Source organism: Typopeltis vanoorti, chromosome 3 (assembly GCF_054136105.1).
Source record: "Typopeltis vanoorti isolate ZY-2024b chromosome 3, IOZ_Tvanoo_1.0, whole genome shotgun sequence".
NCBI classification, from domain to species: Eukaryota; Metazoa; Arthropoda; class Arachnida; order Uropygi; family Thelyphonidae; genus Typopeltis; species Typopeltis vanoorti.
In genome coordinates, this window is record NC_143551.1 from 95,750,796 (window position 1) to 95,772,259 (window position 21,464).

At 35.0% G+C, this 21,464-nt stretch overlaps 1 protein-coding gene across 6 annotated transcripts in view; it reads left to right on the top strand.

The window, feature by feature from the left end:
- The first annotated feature begins 576 nt into the window (after positions 1-576).
- Positions 577-21,464, top strand: part of LOC150108403 (protein O-linked-mannose beta-1,2-N-acetylglucosaminyltransferase 1-like) — a 378,713-nt gene continuing 357,825 nt past the window's right edge. For 3 of the 6 annotated variants that reach the window (XM_090415821.1, XM_090415825.1, XM_090415826.1), the window contains exons 1-2: positions 577-752; positions 14,136-14,205. In XM_090415821.1, the coding sequence (XP_090271947.1) occupies positions 14,157-14,205 (49 nt within the window). In that variant the 5' untranslated portion in view covers positions 577-752; positions 14,136-14,156. Of the gene's footprint in view, positions 923-5,878; positions 5,982-14,123; positions 14,206-21,464 lie in introns of all 6 variants that reach the window. The other 3 variants (XM_090415822.1, XM_090415823.1, XM_090415824.1) reach the window with 3 other exon arrangements.

Here is a 21,464-nt window from a genome sequence, read left to right on the forward strand (position 1 = left end):
CGCCGTGATCAGGATGAAACACCCTTATAAGTCTGAAAGTGTCATGGTGTGAACATTTTCCTTATCTAATTCAATGGTCGCATTATTATAGAATGTAAAGAAGTTGCTCAAATATGATCTTCCCTTAGTAAACCCGTGCTGTTTATTGCATAGTGTGGATTCTCTGTCAACCCATTTTTCTATGCTAGCGAGAAGCCACTTTTTCAAAATCCTCACTCTTCCTGCAGTGATATTACAGGACGATAGATAGATAGATCAATTTTTGAGCCACCCTTTTGCCTGAATATAATTTTTTTATTATTTTATTTATTATTAAGAATGACCTCGACGGAGTCAGGGTTTCATCGAGGCAGGCTACATGCTACTCGCACCAGCTCTCATACCTGTGATATAAATCATTTAATTAGTGTTCTCTATCTTAAATAAACTTTAAATACTTTATCATATCTAAAATAAATGATAGCAACGTACTCTAGAAATTTGTGTACGACGCCACTAAAATGTAAACACACGGTGGAAGGTTGCAGACATCACCTGGTTGTCTTGAGATGTGAAACAGGTGGCGTGGTTCGGTTTGGGTTGTCAGGTTTGTAATTAAAAAAAAAAAAAAAAAAGAAGAAGAAATTGACTTTGCATCTATTCAGTTCAACTGATTTGCTTCACCAGTGTTAGAAACCGCAATCTTAAATTAATCAGTTTTCATTATATGCCAAATATGAGTACGATTTATTAGTATCAAGTAATTTTGCATGGTAAGGGTGACCTAGAGTCTAGTATATACCAATGTTTGGCACAGTTGTTTATGACCATTTTTAAATTATCTATTATTTTTACGCACAAGTAAATAAGAATCCAGCTTCACAACACTAAGCTGAAGCATTCAGAAGATGGCGAAAATATTTAGATGACACCAAGCTAGAAGGTATTTTCGCTTAAATTGTTGGTAAAGGTTCTGCATGTTTTCGTTTTTTGGTTTTCAGATAATATTAGAATGAAGTCTAAATTGGGTGTGGATGTTAATTACTTTCATTTAAGAATGCGCACATAGTGCTTGTTCACATATTCCACCTGTAACGATGAGATGTCTTCTGCCACTATAGACATTTTATTTTGTCATATTATTCCATACATGAAAGGTGAAAAGCCTGTTTTCCTCAAATGTTTTCAGACGAGATTAAGTTTATAGAATAACGCATGATCAAGACTGAAATTGATTCTTGTAACTAAAATGGTAGGGTGAATATGTTTGTCTAAGTTGACATTTGTTTTAGGTCTTTACTTAACTTCTTTATATGATTCAAACAGGGTACATATTAAATTTTCGTATCTGTTTTTACACATATAAATAATATAAAATGGAATATATACTAGTCTGGTTGCCCATAGGATAGATACTCTGCTGTCTAAGAGGCTGTAGTTCAAATTCCATTTTATTAAGATAGACCTCCAAGAAGTCAGGGACTCATTAGCATGGATGTTTGTGAAAGTCCTTAGCTGGAAACCGTTAACTCAATTATTGTAGGTTGCAAGTGTAAGCAAAGAAAGTATTTTCACAACTAATAAATTTAATTAGTTATAGTTGCTTAAATTAAGAAAATTTTATTATAATTACAAAACCCATTTTTATATTGAAACAGAATGCTATTAATGATGATAATGCTTGTTGGTATCTCATCATTATTACTTTTTTTTTTTTTTTTTCCTTCACTCATAAAAAGTTTCACTTCATAAAACAATTTTACATTTAGTATGTGGGTGGATTAAAGATTAAGCTAAATCCATTTCTTTTGCTGGACCAAATTTGGAATATTTTAGACAATTTAGATCTCTAAAGCAGGATAGTTGTCTTGTGCTGGGCTGACAAAAAATCATGTACCTGTTAGATTCACAAAATCCTGAAAAACCTGGAGAAGCTACACCAATATAATACTCCACCTTGCATCTTTTATGGCAAGAGTGTAAATTTATGCTTAATAACATTGAACTGATATCTCCATTTGTGTTCACATTACCTATTTATCTCTCAAATGACTTTACATTTGACAGATCATCCCTTGGCAGTTGGTGTTTTTAATCCCAAAAATATGGGCTAAGTAGACTAATGGATCATATTGGATAGAGGACTGATTGAGGGAAATGTATCACTTGTATATGGAGATCAGTGCCTGAAAGGAAATGGATAAGTGTAATACTGTAAGTTTGTTTATTATCCTAAAATTCAAGTGACTCATTTTGAGTGCAGTTGTATAGATAGTGTGAACATGATTGCCTATCTAAGCAGTGGAATAGCTATATCACTTCTTTACTTTCAATGCCCTCATTGACAGGTAAAGGGATATACAGTTGAGACATTATTATACTCTGTATTATTATTATTATACATTGAATCTTGAAGGCTCATTATGGAAGATTCATACGAACTATTTTTTCCTTTCTTTAGTGTTACATGGCAATGATTATTATATAATCAGCATTCATTTCAGGCAAATTATGGAGGCTACAACCATGTTAGAAACAATTATTTTAATTTCCCAATGTTTCAAACTTCATATTAAGCTCATCATCTGGAGGATACAAATTATATATATATACACTGAGACAGGCTGTATTACATTTCAAACAGTATGCCAAAGAGGCAATGATTTGATCAACAGTTATTCTACTGGCCTGAACTCTATTGGAAAAAAATTTAAATAACTATATCAAAGCTATATTCTATTTATAACATCATCAGAGGACAATTTCATATAGATAGTTTTATTACAAAAGTGGGGTCCTAATTTAACATGACATTTGTTATATTAGAGTTAAGATTCTGGATTACATACAGTCCTGTTTATAATTAACTCTTAGATGAAAAGGTTATGTGGGTAAATATGTGCCATCCATATTTTTGGGATTTTTAGACCATTATTGTTAAGATTAGGGTGGTTGATAAGAATTTCACAGGCTTCCTAAATTTACGTTCATGTCACGTTTTGGTGTGATGTAAACAACAGGTGCCTTTCCAGTCATTTCTATGTGGAGTATTCAGGGCATGATCAGAAAGGCTGGATTTATCATAGTTATTATTATTATTATTAACATTTGACCCCCATGGAGTTGGAGACTCATTGTGGGAGGTACTCACTATTGCATACAATGCTCATCCAACCGCGTCTTAAACTGATTCAATGTGTCCCCATCCATAAGACACTCAGGCAATGCATTCCACTCACCAACCACCCTCCAGGCAAAGAACCTGCTTCTCACTCCTTTGCTCACACCTCCTTATGCATTTTCCAGCAATGGCCTCTTGTTCTACTCCCCTCTCCCATTCTATGAAAAATCTCTTCCATGTTTACCTGATAACAACCCCTGACCAGCTTATATGTCTCAATCATATTCCCCCCTCCCTCCTATTCTAAAGGTTCTGCAACTTACATTCTCTCAATCTGTCCTCGTACTCCACGTTCCAAAGACCACTGACTACCTTTGTGAATCTTCTCTTTACCCTTTCCAACATATCCTCATCACCATGAAAACTCAGCAACCAAATCTGTGAACAATAATCCATATGAGTCCTGATCAAGGGCTTATACAATGGAATCATAACCTCTCTATTTCTGCATGTCAGGGTTCTCCGCATCATTGTCATTATTCAATGTAATGTCTTCACAACTTGTGCAATGTGGTCCTTGAATTTTAGGTCCTTGTCCACCATCACTCCTAGATCTCTCATTTCCTCTACTTCTGTTAAAGTTTCCCCACCAAGTGTATATACTTTGCATCCCATCATTGCTTACCAAATCTCAAAATCTTATACTTGGCACCATTGAATTGACAGTTCCACTTACCTGCCCATTCATGCAACTATTCAAGTCCTCTTGTAAGCCATTAACATCAGCCTGACTGTGCATTGCTCTCCCCAGTTTTGCATCATCCACAAAAAGCTGGATATCACTAATTAAAACCAGCCCAATTTCATTAACATACAAATTGAACAACAATGGCCCCAAAACTGACCCCTGCGGCACATCACTGGTGTGCCGCAGGGATCAGTTTTAGTGACCTTTCTCTTTCGAGATGCTTCACTCCCCATATACAACTTTCTGATACCTATCTGACAGCCAGTCACTGATCCAACACAGAAGTCTGTTATCCAATCCCATCTGTTTCAATTTATTTAAGAGCTTGTCATGTTGCAGTCTATCAAAAGCCTTTGCAAAATCCAAAGAGTGCACCACTGTATATGCATCTCCTCTGTCCAAGGTATTTGTCACCTTGTTATTAACATAAGTAAGTTAGTGAAACATGATCTGCCCTGAACAAACCCATGCTGATAACCACAGAGAATACTGCTGTTATTAACCCATTTCTGTATCCTATCCTACTCTTCACCACAACTCCAGATATACAGACTGGCCTATAATTTGAAGCTATAGCCTTATCACCACCTTTATGCAGTGGAACAATTTTACCCTCCTTCAACTCCCTTGGAACCTGTGCTGTTGCAAAACTCTTGTTAAACAGGCATGCCAATGTAACTGCTAGTTCACTGGAACATTCCCTTAAGGTGTGTGTTGATATGTCATCAAATCCCATTGCCTTATTAACATGAAGGTTATTTATTTCCTCAAATACCTCCTGCTCACTTACAATTAAGCTATCCTCTCCTATGTCCTCTACACTTCAGTTCCTCATGATTCCACCCTGATCAGGATGAAACACACTTATAAATTGATCACTGAATACCTCAGCAATGTCTTCTGCAGCAGTTACCATTCTTACCACTTTCATCCCTTAACTTCATATTTCCATGATCATTCTTCCTTCTATTTGCCACATATCTAAAAAAATCTCTAGGGTTTTTCTTGGCCTGATTTGCCAATTTCTGCTCATTTCTACTTTGGTTTCTACTTTTGTTTCCTTACTGAGTCACTCTCCTGTCTTGTTTTTTATATTCTTCATGTGACTGATTACCATTATTCATCTTGTACTTCCTCCAAAGTACTTTCTTTTTCCAGATTTCATGCTTAAGCTCCACATTCATCCATTTTACACCTTATGCAGCCTTTTGGCCTTCGGGATACATTCATACATTGATGCTAATATGCATTTCTTTTCATGCAAAAACAAGTTTTCATGCAGCATTTATTTCCTTACCACTCAGCTCCTCGTTCCATGTTATCGCTTGAGGTTATCTCCTAAGCTTGTCATAATCACCAGCCTTATAATTCCACATATATCCTTTCCTCACAAAAGCCTGCATATGACTAGCCACAACACAGGTGATTACTTCATGATCACTTTCACCATCTGGAGGAAAATGTGAAACCCCTCTGACAATTACATCCTCTGATGAAATGATCAGATCTAGAACTCATGATCATCACGTGCCTTTCTTTATGTGCTGCCTGAGATAGTTATCTCTCAGGAACTCAAGAAACTCAAGAAATTTTTCTTATTCCCAAATGCTATCTCTTCGTTCTAATCTATACTGTCATAATTAAAATCACCCATAATAATTACCCTTCCTTTGTTCACTAATCCAAGTTGTTTATACATTTCTTCATCACCACCTTCCACATTCCAAGGCCTATAGCAACATCCAACTAAATATGTCTTCCTCTCAACTACACATTACACCACACTGCTTCATAACCATTGCCATTATTTCCCCCCTTTCATGTCTACCTTATGTGGATTTAATGTCCCTGCTATCATCAGCAGCATTCCCTCTCCCTCCCTTCCTACCCTTTCTATTCCTCACGAAAAATACTGTACCCTTCCATTTCTATTCCTGTATCATCTTCATTCAGCCATGTTTCACTTATTCCAATGATTTGAGATTAGTTATTAAATTTAATGTTTTGTTTATGTTCCTTTTTTCTGATAGGAATTGTGCATCCTGTTTCACCTATATAGGACAAATTACAGGCAATGAATACAGTATACTCCAAGTTGGGCCAGCAGAGGAAGTGGATCCTTGGATAAATTGAGTAAGTTTTTTAATTTTGCAGGAGGTTTAAAGGTGGCATTAAGGTTGTATTTCTGTAGTATTCTGTTTATGATGTTTAGCTGTGATACTGTTGATGCCTTTACAAGCATCATCAGTATCACAGTATAGCCATTTCCTTTTGTCACTTTATTATAGAATTAAGACAAATTATGTTTTGCCTTATTCTTGTAATGTCTTGGTTATTTCAGAATTTGTCAATTAATATATCCAGAATTCATATTTCTTTTCAACTTTTTCAGCAAAGTTGAAATACAGAACATGGCATTCCAATGTTCAACACCCAGTGCTTATTGATTTGTTATATGATTTGCTGCTAAAAACTTAAATATGATACACGAGGATAAAACTGAAAAGTCTTTTCTATTTACCTTTACTCATATGCTTTTATTTCATAAATCAGTGTTATGAATGTTTTCCAATATACTAATGAAAGATGAATCCTTATTTTATTTTATTATTATTATTATTACTTTTTTCAACCAAGTTATATTGTACTGGTTTTTATAACATTTCAAATGTTTCTCTTGTTCATATCGAAAAAGATCACAATGAATTTTGTGGTCCCTAAATGTTCCATTAAGTAATATTTATTGGGAGATGTCCTGCATATGGGGAGGCATAGTGTATGGAATGTTTAACAAGTGTTGTCCTCTTTAGAAAGAACATAATGATCCCCATGCAATCTAGCTATTGTTGAATCAGATTGGCTTTGTGTGGTGGTGGGGCTGGGAATTGTGAAGCTGAATCACTTTGATGCAGCAGATGTGGGCATATCTTTTTTAATGGCATCATGTTCTGATTTGGCATTGATGGAAGTAGGTCAGAAATTATTCCTTTGCTATTCCAAAATCACATCAGCATTATGTGTGGAGTTTGAAGTTCTTGGCCAGCCAGACTTTTCTGCATCGTTGACATCATTTCATTGACATTTGATCTGTTTGTGCTTCCATTTTCTTGTGTGTTGTAGTAAATATTCCTTCAGGTATATAGAAACTGCTTATTAATAAATGTCAGCAGAACATTTGGGAACCATAGTAATCTCTTAGCATTTTGATGGTTTTTTTTGGCATTATAATAGGAGTGTTGCTATTTGGAATGCCCTAAACAGCTAGTCAAAGAAACAGAAACCTATCAGGGGAGGGGGGGGGGAATGATAAAGTGTCATGTTTATTAATATGATGAACATTTCAAAACATACAAGCATATATTTAAGTTGGAAATTATGTTTGTTTACCCCCCTCCGACACACACATGCACACTCACTTTTGGCATCACCATACCACAGAACAAACCACTGATTAATATACTATGCTGGTTAGTGAGGTGATAAGTTATTTAATTAGTAGTTTATTGAGAAAGCTAGTGAGTGAAAGTTACATGTGCAATTTTCCAAGATAAATACAAATTGACATGACTAAATCATTAGTGGATTACAATGTTTGCAGACTGCTTTGTAGCATGCAAGAACATTTATAAATCTTGTAACTTCAAAAGAGATGTTATCCAAGACAATGTATTAATTCTCTGTTCCTAACATTAGTAAAAAACTTGCCTAGAATTAACTGTGTTGGCAGCATTATCAGCAGATGGAAATTTAAGCATGCCACTTTTACCAAGATATACACTGAAAGAATCAAGAAATTAATATCAAAGGATGAATGGGGTACTAAAATCTCAGCAGTCTCATATAGAAATAATCAATCAGTAGTTGAAAAGATCTACAGAGGTTCAGGTTAGTAGTAGGACATTACATAATGAGCCACATAGCCTTGATTTATAAGGAAGGTAATCGAAACATTAGCCATAGCAATCAGCAGGACAGTCATCAGTCTAAAGAGCATCATGACTGGTCTGCAGAGTATAGGAAGTCAGTAATATGAAACAGCAAAAATCATATTACACTACAGTTTTCTGATCAAATTGGATGACTGCAGGATGAGCATGGAAGGATGAACATTGATAAATGTGCAGTGCATCTTATATTGTAACAGTTTATGGAAGAGACCTATATGTTTTATATATCAGAATACTTTTTTATATATACCATGATACTTTTGGACTTTGCTGAAGCTTTTGACAGCATGGAAGGCTGTTGCATAAGTTGCAGGATATGGGGTTGGATTATTATTGTTAACATCTAGCCTCCATGAGATCAAAGGACTCATTGTTAAAGGTCTGTACTCTCATGTAAAAAGATCATTGAAGCATGCTTTAAACCCATTCACAGTTTCCTCACTCATCACACTCTCAGACAATGCATCCTACTTATCAGTCACTCTCCATGCAAAGAACCTACTTCCCTGCTCATAATACCCTTTTTGTTTGATAAAGAGGATGGATACACTATAATAATGTTGGATTGTTCTAAGGCATTTGATAGGATACTACACAAAAGGCAGTTGCACATAAACTGGAGAATATAGGATTGGAATATGAACTCTTGACTTGGATCAGTGGATGGTTGACAGACAGATATCAAAAAGTGGTATACAGTGGGTGTGAATCTGCCAAATTTAAGGTGACTGGTAGTGTACCTCATGGTTCAGTCCTTGGGCCATTGTTCAAGCTATACATTAATGACATTTGAGAGGGGTCTAACAGGAAATGTTCCATTGTTTGCTGATGATGATGCAAAGATAGGCAGCACAATCAGGGATGCTACTGATATTCAGCAGTTACAAAATGATTCAAATAACTTGGTAATTTGGACAACCAAAAATGGCTATTAGTTTAATGTTAGTAAGTGTAAAGTTATGCACTTTAGTGTGATGAGATGTCCAATGTCATCTCATCACACTAAAGGCTGGATTACTATATCTATAAGTTATCTTGTAGCATAACTCCACTAATATTATATTAGTGGAGTTATGCTACAAGAAGCTGAGGAGGAAAGGGATCTTGATGTAATGGTGGATAGGAATTTGAAGTTCAAAGGTCACATAGCAAAAGTTACAAATACAACTCAGAGGATATTTGCCATGTTGAAGCAAACCTTGACATCTAAGGCTAAAGAAGTCATTTTGCCTCTTTTATAAGACCACACCTAGATTATTGTGTGCACATTTGGTCTCCTGGATTTCAAGGGGATAAAGAACCTGTGGAAAGGGTGCAAAGAAGAAGAGTTACAAAGATTATATCGGATTATGGGATTTAGATTATGAGAACAGATTGTGAGTATGTGGACTACAGACTCATTAACAGGAGAAAGAGGGGTGATATGATAGAGCTCTGTAAACTTCTGAATGGGTGTTATATGATATCGTATGATGATTTTTGTTATATGGAAGGTAGGGAGAGAACATGAGGCCATCCATGGAAGTTAAATTTGTTCACAGTCAAGAAAGGGGGTAAGAGCTAGGTTTTTCTCTCACAGAGCAGAGAGTGAGTGGAAGAGTTTGCCTTTAGGGATAGTGAGTACATATAGTGTGAAAGAATTTAAAAGAAGGTATGACAGATGGTTTGGATGATTTGTAGTCTCCCTCGATGAATCCTTGACTCTCTGGAGGTCTCAGATAATAATAATAATAATTTGTATCACTGGATGGTGCTCCACATTCAAGTATCCCCTACTTAAATAGGGATACTTTAATTTTTATCACCCTGTATTTAGACATATGGTATGTGGGCCTCCATTTGTACTCTTGCCCCAGGCCCTGAAAATGCCAGGGGAGGATCTAAGCATATGTGAACCCTTAGGAGAGAACAGTTTAAAATTAAATGAAGAGTTGGACTTGGAACACAGAGGAAGTTAAACTACTAGAACAGAAGAAAATAAAAAGCCTTTTTAGCATATGCACAAGATACAGCTAATGAAGAAAATTGTATAACACATATGAAAGCTTAAGAAAATAAGTCAAGAATTATGGGATAATTATTCAAAACAGCTTGAACATGATATGACAGACAGAACCAAAATACTGAATTATGTGAATATATAAACATGCTGTTAATTGAACAAAAATCCTGGAAAGAACATTTTACTGAGTTTTATTAAGAAAGAATAATTTACATGGAACATGGAAGATGAAGACTTAAAAATAACATTGCAACAAATAGATAACACTTTAAGAAAAATTAGAAATGAAAAAAAAAAACAAAAAAAAAACAGCTGAAATAGAAACACTGAATACTGAGTTTCTACTAAATGCTTTATGTAGAAATTTACGTAAAGCATTCAGTAGTATAAAATCTCATCCCATCTTCCTTTTTGTGTTAAGCTCAATGGTATGTCATAGCCAAATAATGTGGTTTTTATAAACCTACTTACTGCTTGTGATAGGGCAGTTAATTCTCTTTGCAATGTCAACTATGTTTATAAATTGCATGTGTTCTGGCTGGTTTGTCTGTTTTGCTGGATGATAAACCTGAGTTTTTCTGGATAACCTTTCCACCTTCATATGAGACTGGCTAACTTGCCTTCAGTTTGAAAAGCCTTGATAAAAGTTCTTTGTATCCCCAGGCAGGGTATGAATCCAAGTCTTTCCAAATGAAGGACATTGTCAACATCAACTAAGTTATGGAGGTTCAATAAATGTGCATCATTATTATTTGATACCTCCACGATGTTCAAGGACTTGTTGAGGGAGGCCACTCTTTGTGCAACCACTGTCCGCATTTTCTATTCCTCTACAACATGCGTTAATTTTAAAATAAGGTAATGACATTTTTTAACATAATATTCTGATCTTCCTTTTACCTTCTTTTACTTTACGTTGTCGAAGGTTAGTTAATCATCGCACCTCAAACCGTTCACAGGATGAGGTGGTCAGCCCCACGTCCCGGTGTATCCTATGTCCTGTAATGTTGAGTTTTCTCAAGGCTGGTTTGCCTGCTTTGCGGGATGAAAAATCCCAGATAAACTGGCAGAAAAAACCCTGTTGTCCACGCCCAAGACCGGCTAACTTGGCTATGGCTGAGGAAGATCCTTAAGCTCCTCACGTCTCCAACGGGAATCGAACCTCGGACACTCCTTCCCCCAGGCATATGGTTGCAAAGTACAAAGCCTAGTGTGCTGTGCGCTTTGCAATATTTTGAAATATTTCACAATAAATTGAAAATATTACATTTTTCATGTAATATTTTCAATATTACATGAAAAATGCTCCAATAAGTATGAATATTTATAACTATAAAATTAAAAAAATATTTTAAATATTTTAAACAAACACGGTGAAGCTGTGCTATAGGATAATTATTACTGCTTCCAGTTGGGGAAAGTGACTCATGTATTCTTATGCTGTAGCTTCGAGCTGTGCCATGGCATAAGAAGCTACAAATAAAGAATATCAGTATGTACTGGATGAGTAGAGATATAAGGCAGGAGCTGCAAAAAAAAGAAACCATTGTGGAAAGAATCTAAAGAAAAAGATGACCAGCATACTCATGAGAAATACTAAGTACAAGCAAGAAGGGTGACTCACTTTGGTGATATGAAAAGCCAAGTCAGATTATGAGAGAAAATAGCTAATCAAGCCAAAGTAAATCTGAAGGAGTTTTTTTTTTTTTTTTTTTTTTTTTTTGTTATGTAGCAAGTAAGAGGAAGAATGATTATGGAAGGATGACTTTAATTAATGCTTCTGTCACCTTCCTGCAATCAGCATTAATTAAAGTCATCCTTCCATAATCATTCTTTCTCTTACTTGCTACATAAAAAAATCTTCAGATTTACTTCAGAAGAAACAGTTGAGTTGCTGAGTGTATCATCCAGGTGGAGATTTTGCAGTTCCTGATGTGACAGACTAATGTGAAAATTGAGATGGATGAACAGGAGTACCTCTTGTTAATCCATCCAAAATATTTTTCATCATCCATTGAAAAATATCAAGTTGAATACAGTAGTGGGACTGAATGGGATGTCAGCCTGTGTGCTATGCAAATATGCAAGAGAATTGGCATTACATCTAATGAAGTTATTTAATCTAAATCTCCAGCTGTAGCAAGTTCCATGGGAGTGGAAACAGGGTAAGATTTTTTACGTAAAGGTAGCTTCAAGACAAGTAGCAAATTACAGACTAATGAATATCTCAGAAGTGGTGGTTAAAATATTGAAAAAGTTGGATAAAGCTAAAACCCAGCAGTGGGTGGATAGGAATATGACACGATGGCTTTGTGAAAAGTAAGTTTTGCCTTAGTAATTTACTCACATTTTATAATAGTGACAGCAGAATTAGATAAGGGAAATGGCTATACCATGATACTACTAGACTTTGAGAAGGCATTTGACAGAATACCTCATGGAAAAACTGTTACAAAAGTTGGAACAAATGGGGATACATATGAAGCTGTGGTGGTGTGGATGGAGAGGGTGATTGACAGACAGCCAGACACCAGGAAATAGTATATAGTGGAGTGGAATCTAGGAGAATGAAGCATGAGGGTGACTAGCAGAGCGTCAAAAGGGCTTTTTACTAGAGCCAGTACTCTTTAATTTTTATATTAATGATATAGGAAATAATTTAAGGTAAGGGGAGGGGATATTTATTTGCTTGCTGATGATAAAAAACAGGAGGACAGTACTTCATACATGTGATATAGGTATCTTGCAGGATGATTTAAATAAATTGGCATTGTGGGCAAAGGATAATGGTTGCCAGTTTAATGTTGCAAAATGCAGGGTTATGTACTTTGGGTTGAAAAGATTATGTACTGTGTATCACATTGATGGTACTGAATTGTAGGAAATTGATGAAGATAGAGACTTGAGAGTAATATAAACAGAGATTTGCAACATTAAACTGGCAACCATTACCTGCAAGATTACCTACATGTGATGTAGATATATATATCTTGCAGGATACCTACAAGGAAGACTTATCAGTCAACATATTGCAAAAGTAGGCAAACTAGCTTAAACGATTACTTGGATGTTGGCCAACACACAAGTAAAGATAGAGAGCATTATTATCTCTCTTTATAAGGCTATGATTTGACTGCATCATTACTATTGTGCACAGATTTAATTACATGTTTTTCTTGGGGATGAGAAGATGGTGATGGGGGATTTAAAGACGAGTGATCAAGCTGGTGACAGATTTGTGGAATGCTCCCACAAATAGGTTGAAGGTGTGTGAGTTGCAAAGTTTAGTTGATAGTGGAAAAGAAGGGTTATAATAGAAACTTATCAGTTCATTAAAAATGTTCTAAAAGATCAACACAAAATAACGTTTTAATATATGATGATGAGAGTGAGAACTAGGTGTCACCACTGGAAGTTGAGTAAGAGTATGCAGACTAGATTTTTTTGCTTGGAGAATGATTGAGTGGAATATTGCAGTTTTTTTTTGTAGCAGTGTTTAGTTGTTTGATCTTGACTGCTTTATCTCTTGTTTGAGGTTTAAGTTAGAATAAATAGAAAAAGAATCAAACAAGTGATGAATTTTAAATTATTAGAAATTCAGATTTCTGTTATTCAGAAGGAATAACAGAAAATGAAGTAAAAGAACTTGTGGTTAAGGCAAAGATTTCTGTATGTTTAACCATAACAGTATTGAAAAATAAAAGTCTAAATATTGCAACTGAGACAAGCATATATAAACATACAATAAGATCGGTTCTAAATTAAGCATCTGAAACAAGATTTGAAGCAGTTAAGATCAAACAGTTAAATGTGATGTAGAAAAATGAAAACTTTCAGGAAAATTGTGGGAAAAACAAAATTTGATAAGATCAGAAATGAAAAAAATTTACAAGAAGTGTTACAAGCAGTAAATGAATTGATAGAAAAACAGTAAAAAAGAATTACAAAATCATGTTAACAGGATGCAAAAAGAAAGAATAATTAATCAAGTAGAAAAGTGGAAATGAAGAATGAGAAGACTAAAAAAAACAGTAGAAAGATAGATTGCAATGAACATTGCTGCAATAGGCCTAAGATCTAAGGCGTTGAAGATGAAGAAACTGTCAATTTGAGGCAGATGATCATCGATTATTAAGTGTTATTGGACACAACTAACTCTTTGGTTATCACTTCTTCCCACTGCACTGTTCTTGCACTTTTTTTTTTTTTTAAGAAATATTGGATAAAGTTCTTCATAATAGTTGGTGTTTGTTACTGTTTTTAATATTGCTGTTTTCTATAAAGAATAAACAATGCAATTCTTCACATTACTTTGGTCTCACATAGTCTTTCTTTTAGAGGTAGTTGCAGAACACTTTCATGATAGAAGTATCTTTCATGAAGTCTTATATTCCAAGAAAATGGGGAGGTAGGTTTCCAAAAATATTCTGTCTTGATATATGCAGTTTTCTTAATAGAATTTGTTATGCAATTTATTGATTTATAATGAAGATATTGTTGGATTCTGAATGAAGAGAAATTAAAATTATTAATACTTTCTTCAGAATCCAACATAATCCACCATATCAAAGGCTACATTTGTAGATATTATTTAATGTAAATCTCTTATTATAAACTATTATTCATATAATTACCTTTGAGTTTTTTTATTTAATTATTTAATCTAGGATATGTATTAATATTGGAAAGGACTCTATATAAAAACAACGTTCAGATTGTTTTATTTATTCCTATATTGATAGTAGAAGAATTTGTGTTCATCATATTTATATATTATTTGAATTGAAAAATATCCTTTTATTTTATTTCTGTATGTAAAGGTATAATGTTATGTAATGCTTATGCTTATGTACTGCTGTAATTGTTGTCATGGAGATGGTGTTAAAAGTAGAAAGTGCGAGCGTATAGCGCGTGAATTATGGAATGTGAGATGGAATTGATATAAGCTAGACGGTGAGAACAAGTTTTGGTGGGAAAAATGGAGTGAAAATATAAAAACGGAAAGCAAGAGAAAACGAGCAGTGGGTCAGAGTTGGTCTGCAGAGTTAGCACTAGAACTAGGGAACTAGTGACCGAGTACAATTGGAGCACTCAGCACAGTAACGGCACCGAGAACAGTACAATAGAGATGAGAAAATAATTTATTGGTGGCACGGAGTTAAATAAGAGGCTGTAGTACAAAGAATTAAGTGCTGTGATCAGATTACAAAGGATCGAAATGTAAATTGACAACTCAGAATATTGATATGGAATTCTGAAGTTAATGTTGTATTCCAGAGCTTTCAAGGAAGATTAGTAGAAAGCTGATTCTATTGTAAAGTAGTATATGGGGAATAAGTAGATTTTCTAGTGCAATTTTCTATGTGATGTGCTGAAATTAAAGATTAAGTTAATTTAAAGAAGATTACTTTTGAAATGTGTAGCTCCAGTGTGATAATTAACTAAAGTTTTAAGTGTGCCTCAGTGAATAATATGTGCAAAGATTTATTCCGGTAAGATCAGTTGTACTTTATAGCATTTTAGAGTGAAGTTAAAAGAGTTACCTCCTTCTGTTAAATCCTAACATTAACTGTGGTGTTTATGCTGAAATTAGCCAAAGCTAGAAGATTAATAGTCTTCCCCCCCTTAAAGTGATAGCTATCTCTTGACTGAGCTATGCGATTTCTGACTAAGGGATAGATAAAGAATACTATTGTTAAAATATTTGCTGTGAATTTCAGTGGTAAAGAACTTTAGAACTATCTTTGCCTATTTTGGGAGAAATTAGATTTTGAAGCTCAGTGTTTAATACCAAAAGTTAAGTGAATGTTATGTGTAGTTGAATTGAGTTAATTTTGCATTATCTTGTATCCAAAGTATGCTTATGTATATATTATATAACCTTGCATTAAATGTTTTGTTTTATTGATTTCAATTTCTTGTTAGCCTGATTCTTTTCCACTGTACCGTTCATAAAATTATCGGACCTAGCGGGAACCTCAAATGTTAATGTAAAATTCGGCCTATATATAAACATTAGACTGCTAAAGTTAATTAATATTTGATTACACTATTTTGCAGAGACTAATCTGAATATAGGGTGGTGCAGTATAATAGAAATTTCCCTATATTTGAATTAGTAATCAACATACAATTAATTAACTTTAATAAGAACAATGTTAAAACAAGATGGTGGATCAAAAGACAGGAAGGACGATCCAACAGTATACAATTTTTGGGTTTCTTATTCATGTTATTTAACATTCTTAATTAATCCATTTATCAATTTTAGAACCTGTGCATATTCAAGAATTACTATGCTCATTTGATCATATTATATATGTACATACATAACAATGTATACGACCACTTTCCTTTAAAAGAAATTTGAATCATGTCAAGTTTTACATAATCATGTTCTTGATATGTACCCTCAAGGGTACATATCAAGAACATGATTATGTAAAACTTGACATGATATGTATCTTGATATGTACCCTCAAGGGTACATATCAACAACATGATACTATGTGATAGTACCACATGAAAAGTTGCATTATTATTATTAAGTTATCAAACAGTTTTCCTTCAAATATAGCCTTACCTCTCAAGCCTCCAGTATCCCCCCCCCCCGTTTTTTTTTTCTCCAGAACTTGAGTATAGGATTGATGCAAAGGAACTGTTTCAACACTGGGCTAGAGGATGTAGAGCAAGGGATGTCACTACAAGGTGGCAAATAATCTTTCTGACCTATAACAACTTCTGTTATAGCATTGGTTTCTTCCATCTAATCTTGTGTAAAGGGGATATCCCTTGACATCTAATCTGGTCTTAATTACATTGAATCCTGTGTGAAGGGGGGGTATATCCCTTAGATTGGATTGGATTAGATGTTAAGGGGGATCCCCTTTGCACAGAATTAGATGGATGAAAACCAATGTGCTATACAGAAGTCATTACAGGTCAGAAAGATTATTTTTAGAGTTAGCCATGGCTAGAAAGCATTCTCTTAATCTGAACAAGTGTGGTTGTATTAATTTCCACAAAATTTTGGAGATTTGTCTTTAGGTCAACTCCTATATAGCTGTAATACTTTTTTTTTTGCAACATTAGAGGGTGCCAAATTAGGACTTTAGATCTGTTTTCTGTGTACTCTGAAGATGCTGGTTTGAAATCTTATTTTTTAATTTAGTTCATTTGGTGTTGTAAAACCATTCAAAATCAGTTATAAAAAATAACGTATTTGGTTGACACTAATGACCGGAGATGCAGGAAGTATTCTTTGAAGGAGGACTTGAAGGAGTTGTTAGGTTAACTGAAAAACAAGAGTGAGAAGCTGAAGATTGTAAGCCTCCTACCATACTATGATAGAGGAGAATTGAGGAGGAGGAGGGCATTGATTACAAATGAATCAACACACAGGTAACTAAGAGGACTAGAGTTACTGAAGGAATTATGTAGGATTTGTGTACCTGTGATCTGAGTTTGATGGAAAGAAGGATTTGTATAATGCTGATCGCTGCACCTAAATGTTTTTGGTATTAGGTGTCTAGAAAGAACTTTGTTCACTGAGCGTGCTGAAGCCAGTAAAACTTAAGCAATAAGGGTGGAGAGTGTGTGTGAAAGCACTCATGAGGCAAGTGAGTGTGGTGCAAATGCAGAATCTAGTCTGTCAAGCAAAAATATTGAATAGGGTAGACAATTCAGGAAGTAAAGGTGGTTGAGGGCCTAAAGGAATGATACAGTTTCTATAGACTAATGCCAGAAGTATCAGGAAGAAGAGAGAGGAGTTTTTGGTATTGGTTAGTGCAACCTCACCAAAAGTTATAGGCATTAGTGAGACTTGCTAATGAGAATGCACTCTTATGCAAATTAGAATAAATGGGGATGAATATGACACTGGTTATGTGGATTACAAGGATGGCTGATGGACAGATATCAAAAGTGGTGTTGTGGAGGAGCAGAATTCAGGAGAAAGTAAGTTACTAGTGGTGTGCTGGAAGCTTCTGTGCTAGGACCACTACTGTTTAATTTGTACATAAATGATATAAGAAATAATCAGTTGTTTGCTGATGATGCAAAACTGGGCAGAGTAAGTTAATGCAAGGTGATATGGACTTACAGGATGATTTTATGCAGTTGTCACTATGGGCAAAAAGATAATGGTTATCTTTTTAATGTGGAGAAATGTAAAGTTATGTATTTTGGGATAAATCGATTACAAGCTGTGTACCACATTAAGGGAACTGTACTCCTGGAAATTGATGAAGCCAGGGATTGGGGATAGTAGTAGATAGAGGATTGAAATTTAGAGGACATATTGTTAAAGTAGCTGGGGTAGCTCACAGGATTATTTGATTATTGAACAACCTACTAATAAACACAGAGGAGTTATCATTCCTCTTTATAAAGACTTGATACAACCATATCTGGATTACTGTGCTCAGGTCTGGTCATCTAGGTTTTTTGGCGGTGGAGAAGGATCCAGAAGTGAGTGACCAAGATGGTGAGTGGTCTGTGGAATACTCCCTATGAGAATAGATTGAGGAGGTGTGGATTGCAGAAGTTGGTTGATAGGCAAACAAGAGGGAATATAACAGAAACATTTAAGTTAGGAGTTTTATAAAATTGATGCAAGGGAAATGTTTTAGCACTTGGCTAGTGGGGCAAAACAAGAGGACATCTCTGGAAGTTAAATAAAAGTGTGGTTAATAGGGGTGTGAGAAGTATATTTTTTGCTTGGAGAGCAGTGAATGAATGAAATGTGTTTTCAGAGTCAGTTGCGAGCGATTTGTCTATTAATGGGTTCAAGGAGAGGTATGATGAATTCTTTGATAAATAGTTTGTCTCCTGCAGTGAGTCTTCAGACTCCTTGGAGATGCCAGTACAATAATAGTAATAATAATTCCTAGAAATTGAGTAAGACTGGTCAGTATGGGCATCAAGACTAATTTTTTCTCATCAGAGAATGCAAAACCCTTTGTTCCCAGTTTGATTTGCTTTAGTTCACAATTTCTCTGCCAAACTGTTTCATTTATTTGCTTTCTCTATCGCTCCCCAAATTCTGATAACCACTCTGTTCTCCTTGAGCATTTATCCCTAAAGCTCGACTTTCTGCAGTCAAAATACTCCTTACATTGAGATCATCTTCCCTGAGGATTTCAGTATCCACAATTCAAATTGGCTTTCCTTCTCTAATTCCATTGATCAAGCAGACAGCAATGCCATTAGCAGTGACATAATACAGATCTTCTTGATAGAATACCATACAACTCTCACTATCGTGCCAACATCCTTGACCTCTTCCTAACAAGCTCTCCTTCCAAATACATTATGGATGTCAGTTCTCCTCTTGATAATTCTGATCACAACCTATCAGAGTTTCCTTCGCTTCAGAACAACCTACGCTTACTCTATCTTTGTGTCCTCTGGCGTTATCAGGGTACCAAATGAGATGATGACCATCATAACTTCTTATTTTCCTTTCCATGGTCTAATTACTCTCCTTCAGTTCTCATTACCTAAACACCTGTTCAGACTGAATAACAAAAATAATTATAACTGGAATGACTGCTTTCATCCTTCACTCCATCCCTAATTCCTGATCATGGTCCAAGCCTTGTTCTCCAACAAATGTTCCAAGGGACAGTCCATAAAAAATCGTGGCTTAAATATAAATCATATAACTTCTATCTTATGCAAGTTTTTTAGGATAGTGCATTGACAGAATCAGTCCAATGTGTTGTTCACAAACCATTTAAGTCAAAAGGAATTATTTAAGAATGATTCACATGTATACACAATGTCATTACAATACTCTTGCTAGTCTCAGTTCCTTATAATCTAACCTTAGTTCTAAGCTAATTCACAATCTAGCATAGCATTACTTGAATATAAGGCATACCTTAGTTAAGCCTAATTTAACCTTAATATACAATATCTCATAAACATAGATACTTGACATACATTTTTGTTCAGTGTTACAACTACTTACAATTCTTGTTCAGCAAGTCTTTCACATTAACCTTTTGTTCATACATAAGTCGTATTCTTGTCTTTCTTTCTGCTTGCTGACTCATTCCTATTTTTCCCACTAAAATTCTTCCTTGTCTGGGTTATAGACTATGTCCTGCCTCACAGGATCCTTAACATGGTGGTGACATACAGCTCCTTCCTTTCAAGATGGTCGACACACAAAATCCTAAGACAAACGACACTTCTCTTTCAATTCCCGACAGTGAATCTTGCGTGATGGTGGGCTCAGGTAAGAGAAAAGATAGAAAACCCTAAGACAAACGATGCTTCTCTTTCAACTTCCGACAGCGAACTTGGTGTGACAGGAACTCAGGTAAGAGAAGGCTAAAAAAATTCTGAAACAAAATTTTTTCCCATTATTGCCCGGACCTCCGTTGTGCGCATGCGTGCATCTCATGAAAATGGTCACTTATCGATTCGCCAATAATAATGTCATTATTGGCACGTCTTTGGAAATTTTCATCTATGGCAATTCTCAGAATTCTTTACTAATCTTAGCATTAGACTTACTGGTTTAACAGCCCACCTGATGACATCATGCACCACATTATTTTAACAAAGGTTCAATACAATATTATTTCAGAAAAGATTATTTCAGTCAGAAAATTAACATCATTCTAAGTACGTTCTCCTAAACAAAAAAAAAAAAAAAAAAAACACGTAAAAATGAACATGGTAAGTTATGAAGTCACAAATCATGAGAGATTTTTACACAGTTTCTGTTTATTCATGTTACCGCTACTTGCATTCAGATGGTACTATTGTAACATCATCCCCCCAAAGACAAGGTTGGCCTACTGGTAGTATTTTTGTCTTCGATTTCCTGTGTTTGATGACCTTGGCAATGCACCTCAACTCTGCCAACAACTATTCACTCCATGCCACCTTTTGTTTTCCACCAGAAAAAAATTGGAAGTATCTTGAATAACTCGGACACTAAGAAGACATCTAGGCCCACTTATTTTAGCATGATAGACTACATAATACTAAAAATTTGTGCACTGGGATTAACCCCTAACCTATGTCATCTCTTCAATCTTTCTTACTTGATTGGCATCTTTACAACATGAAAACAAACCTAATTTCACACTTGATGTGATAACTAAGAGGACTAGAGTTACAAAGTTATATAATGTGGGACAAGACTTATAAATTTATTAAAAATTAGACAAACTTTGACTGCATCTTGAGGAAAAAATATAGAAAACAAAAATACATAGGAAAAAAAACAGTAGAAAACATACTAAAAAGATCTGAACATTTTGGCAACCATTGATTTTTTTAAAAATGAAAGCAGTTTTTTAAAAATGACAGCATTTTAGCTAGTCATGCATGTCATGAGATACATATGCACAATTTGTGTGATATTACATAAAGTCTGTAGGTTGTTATTGACATAACAGAGGTCTTGTGTGTTACACAAATGAGTAAAATTTCTTGATGCCATGAAGTATAAGACTGGTTTCTGTTCAAGGTACTGTGTGAACAAATTACTTCAGAAAATGCCTTAAACACTCTAGTGAGAAAGGTTCTCTTTCACGTATGGCATGAAGTAGATGGCCAATCCATATCATGATATTCAGAGATGGCATGCAATGAGAGCCCTTTTTCTTTCCTTTTATGTTCTAGGTCATCTACATTCTTTCTTATAGA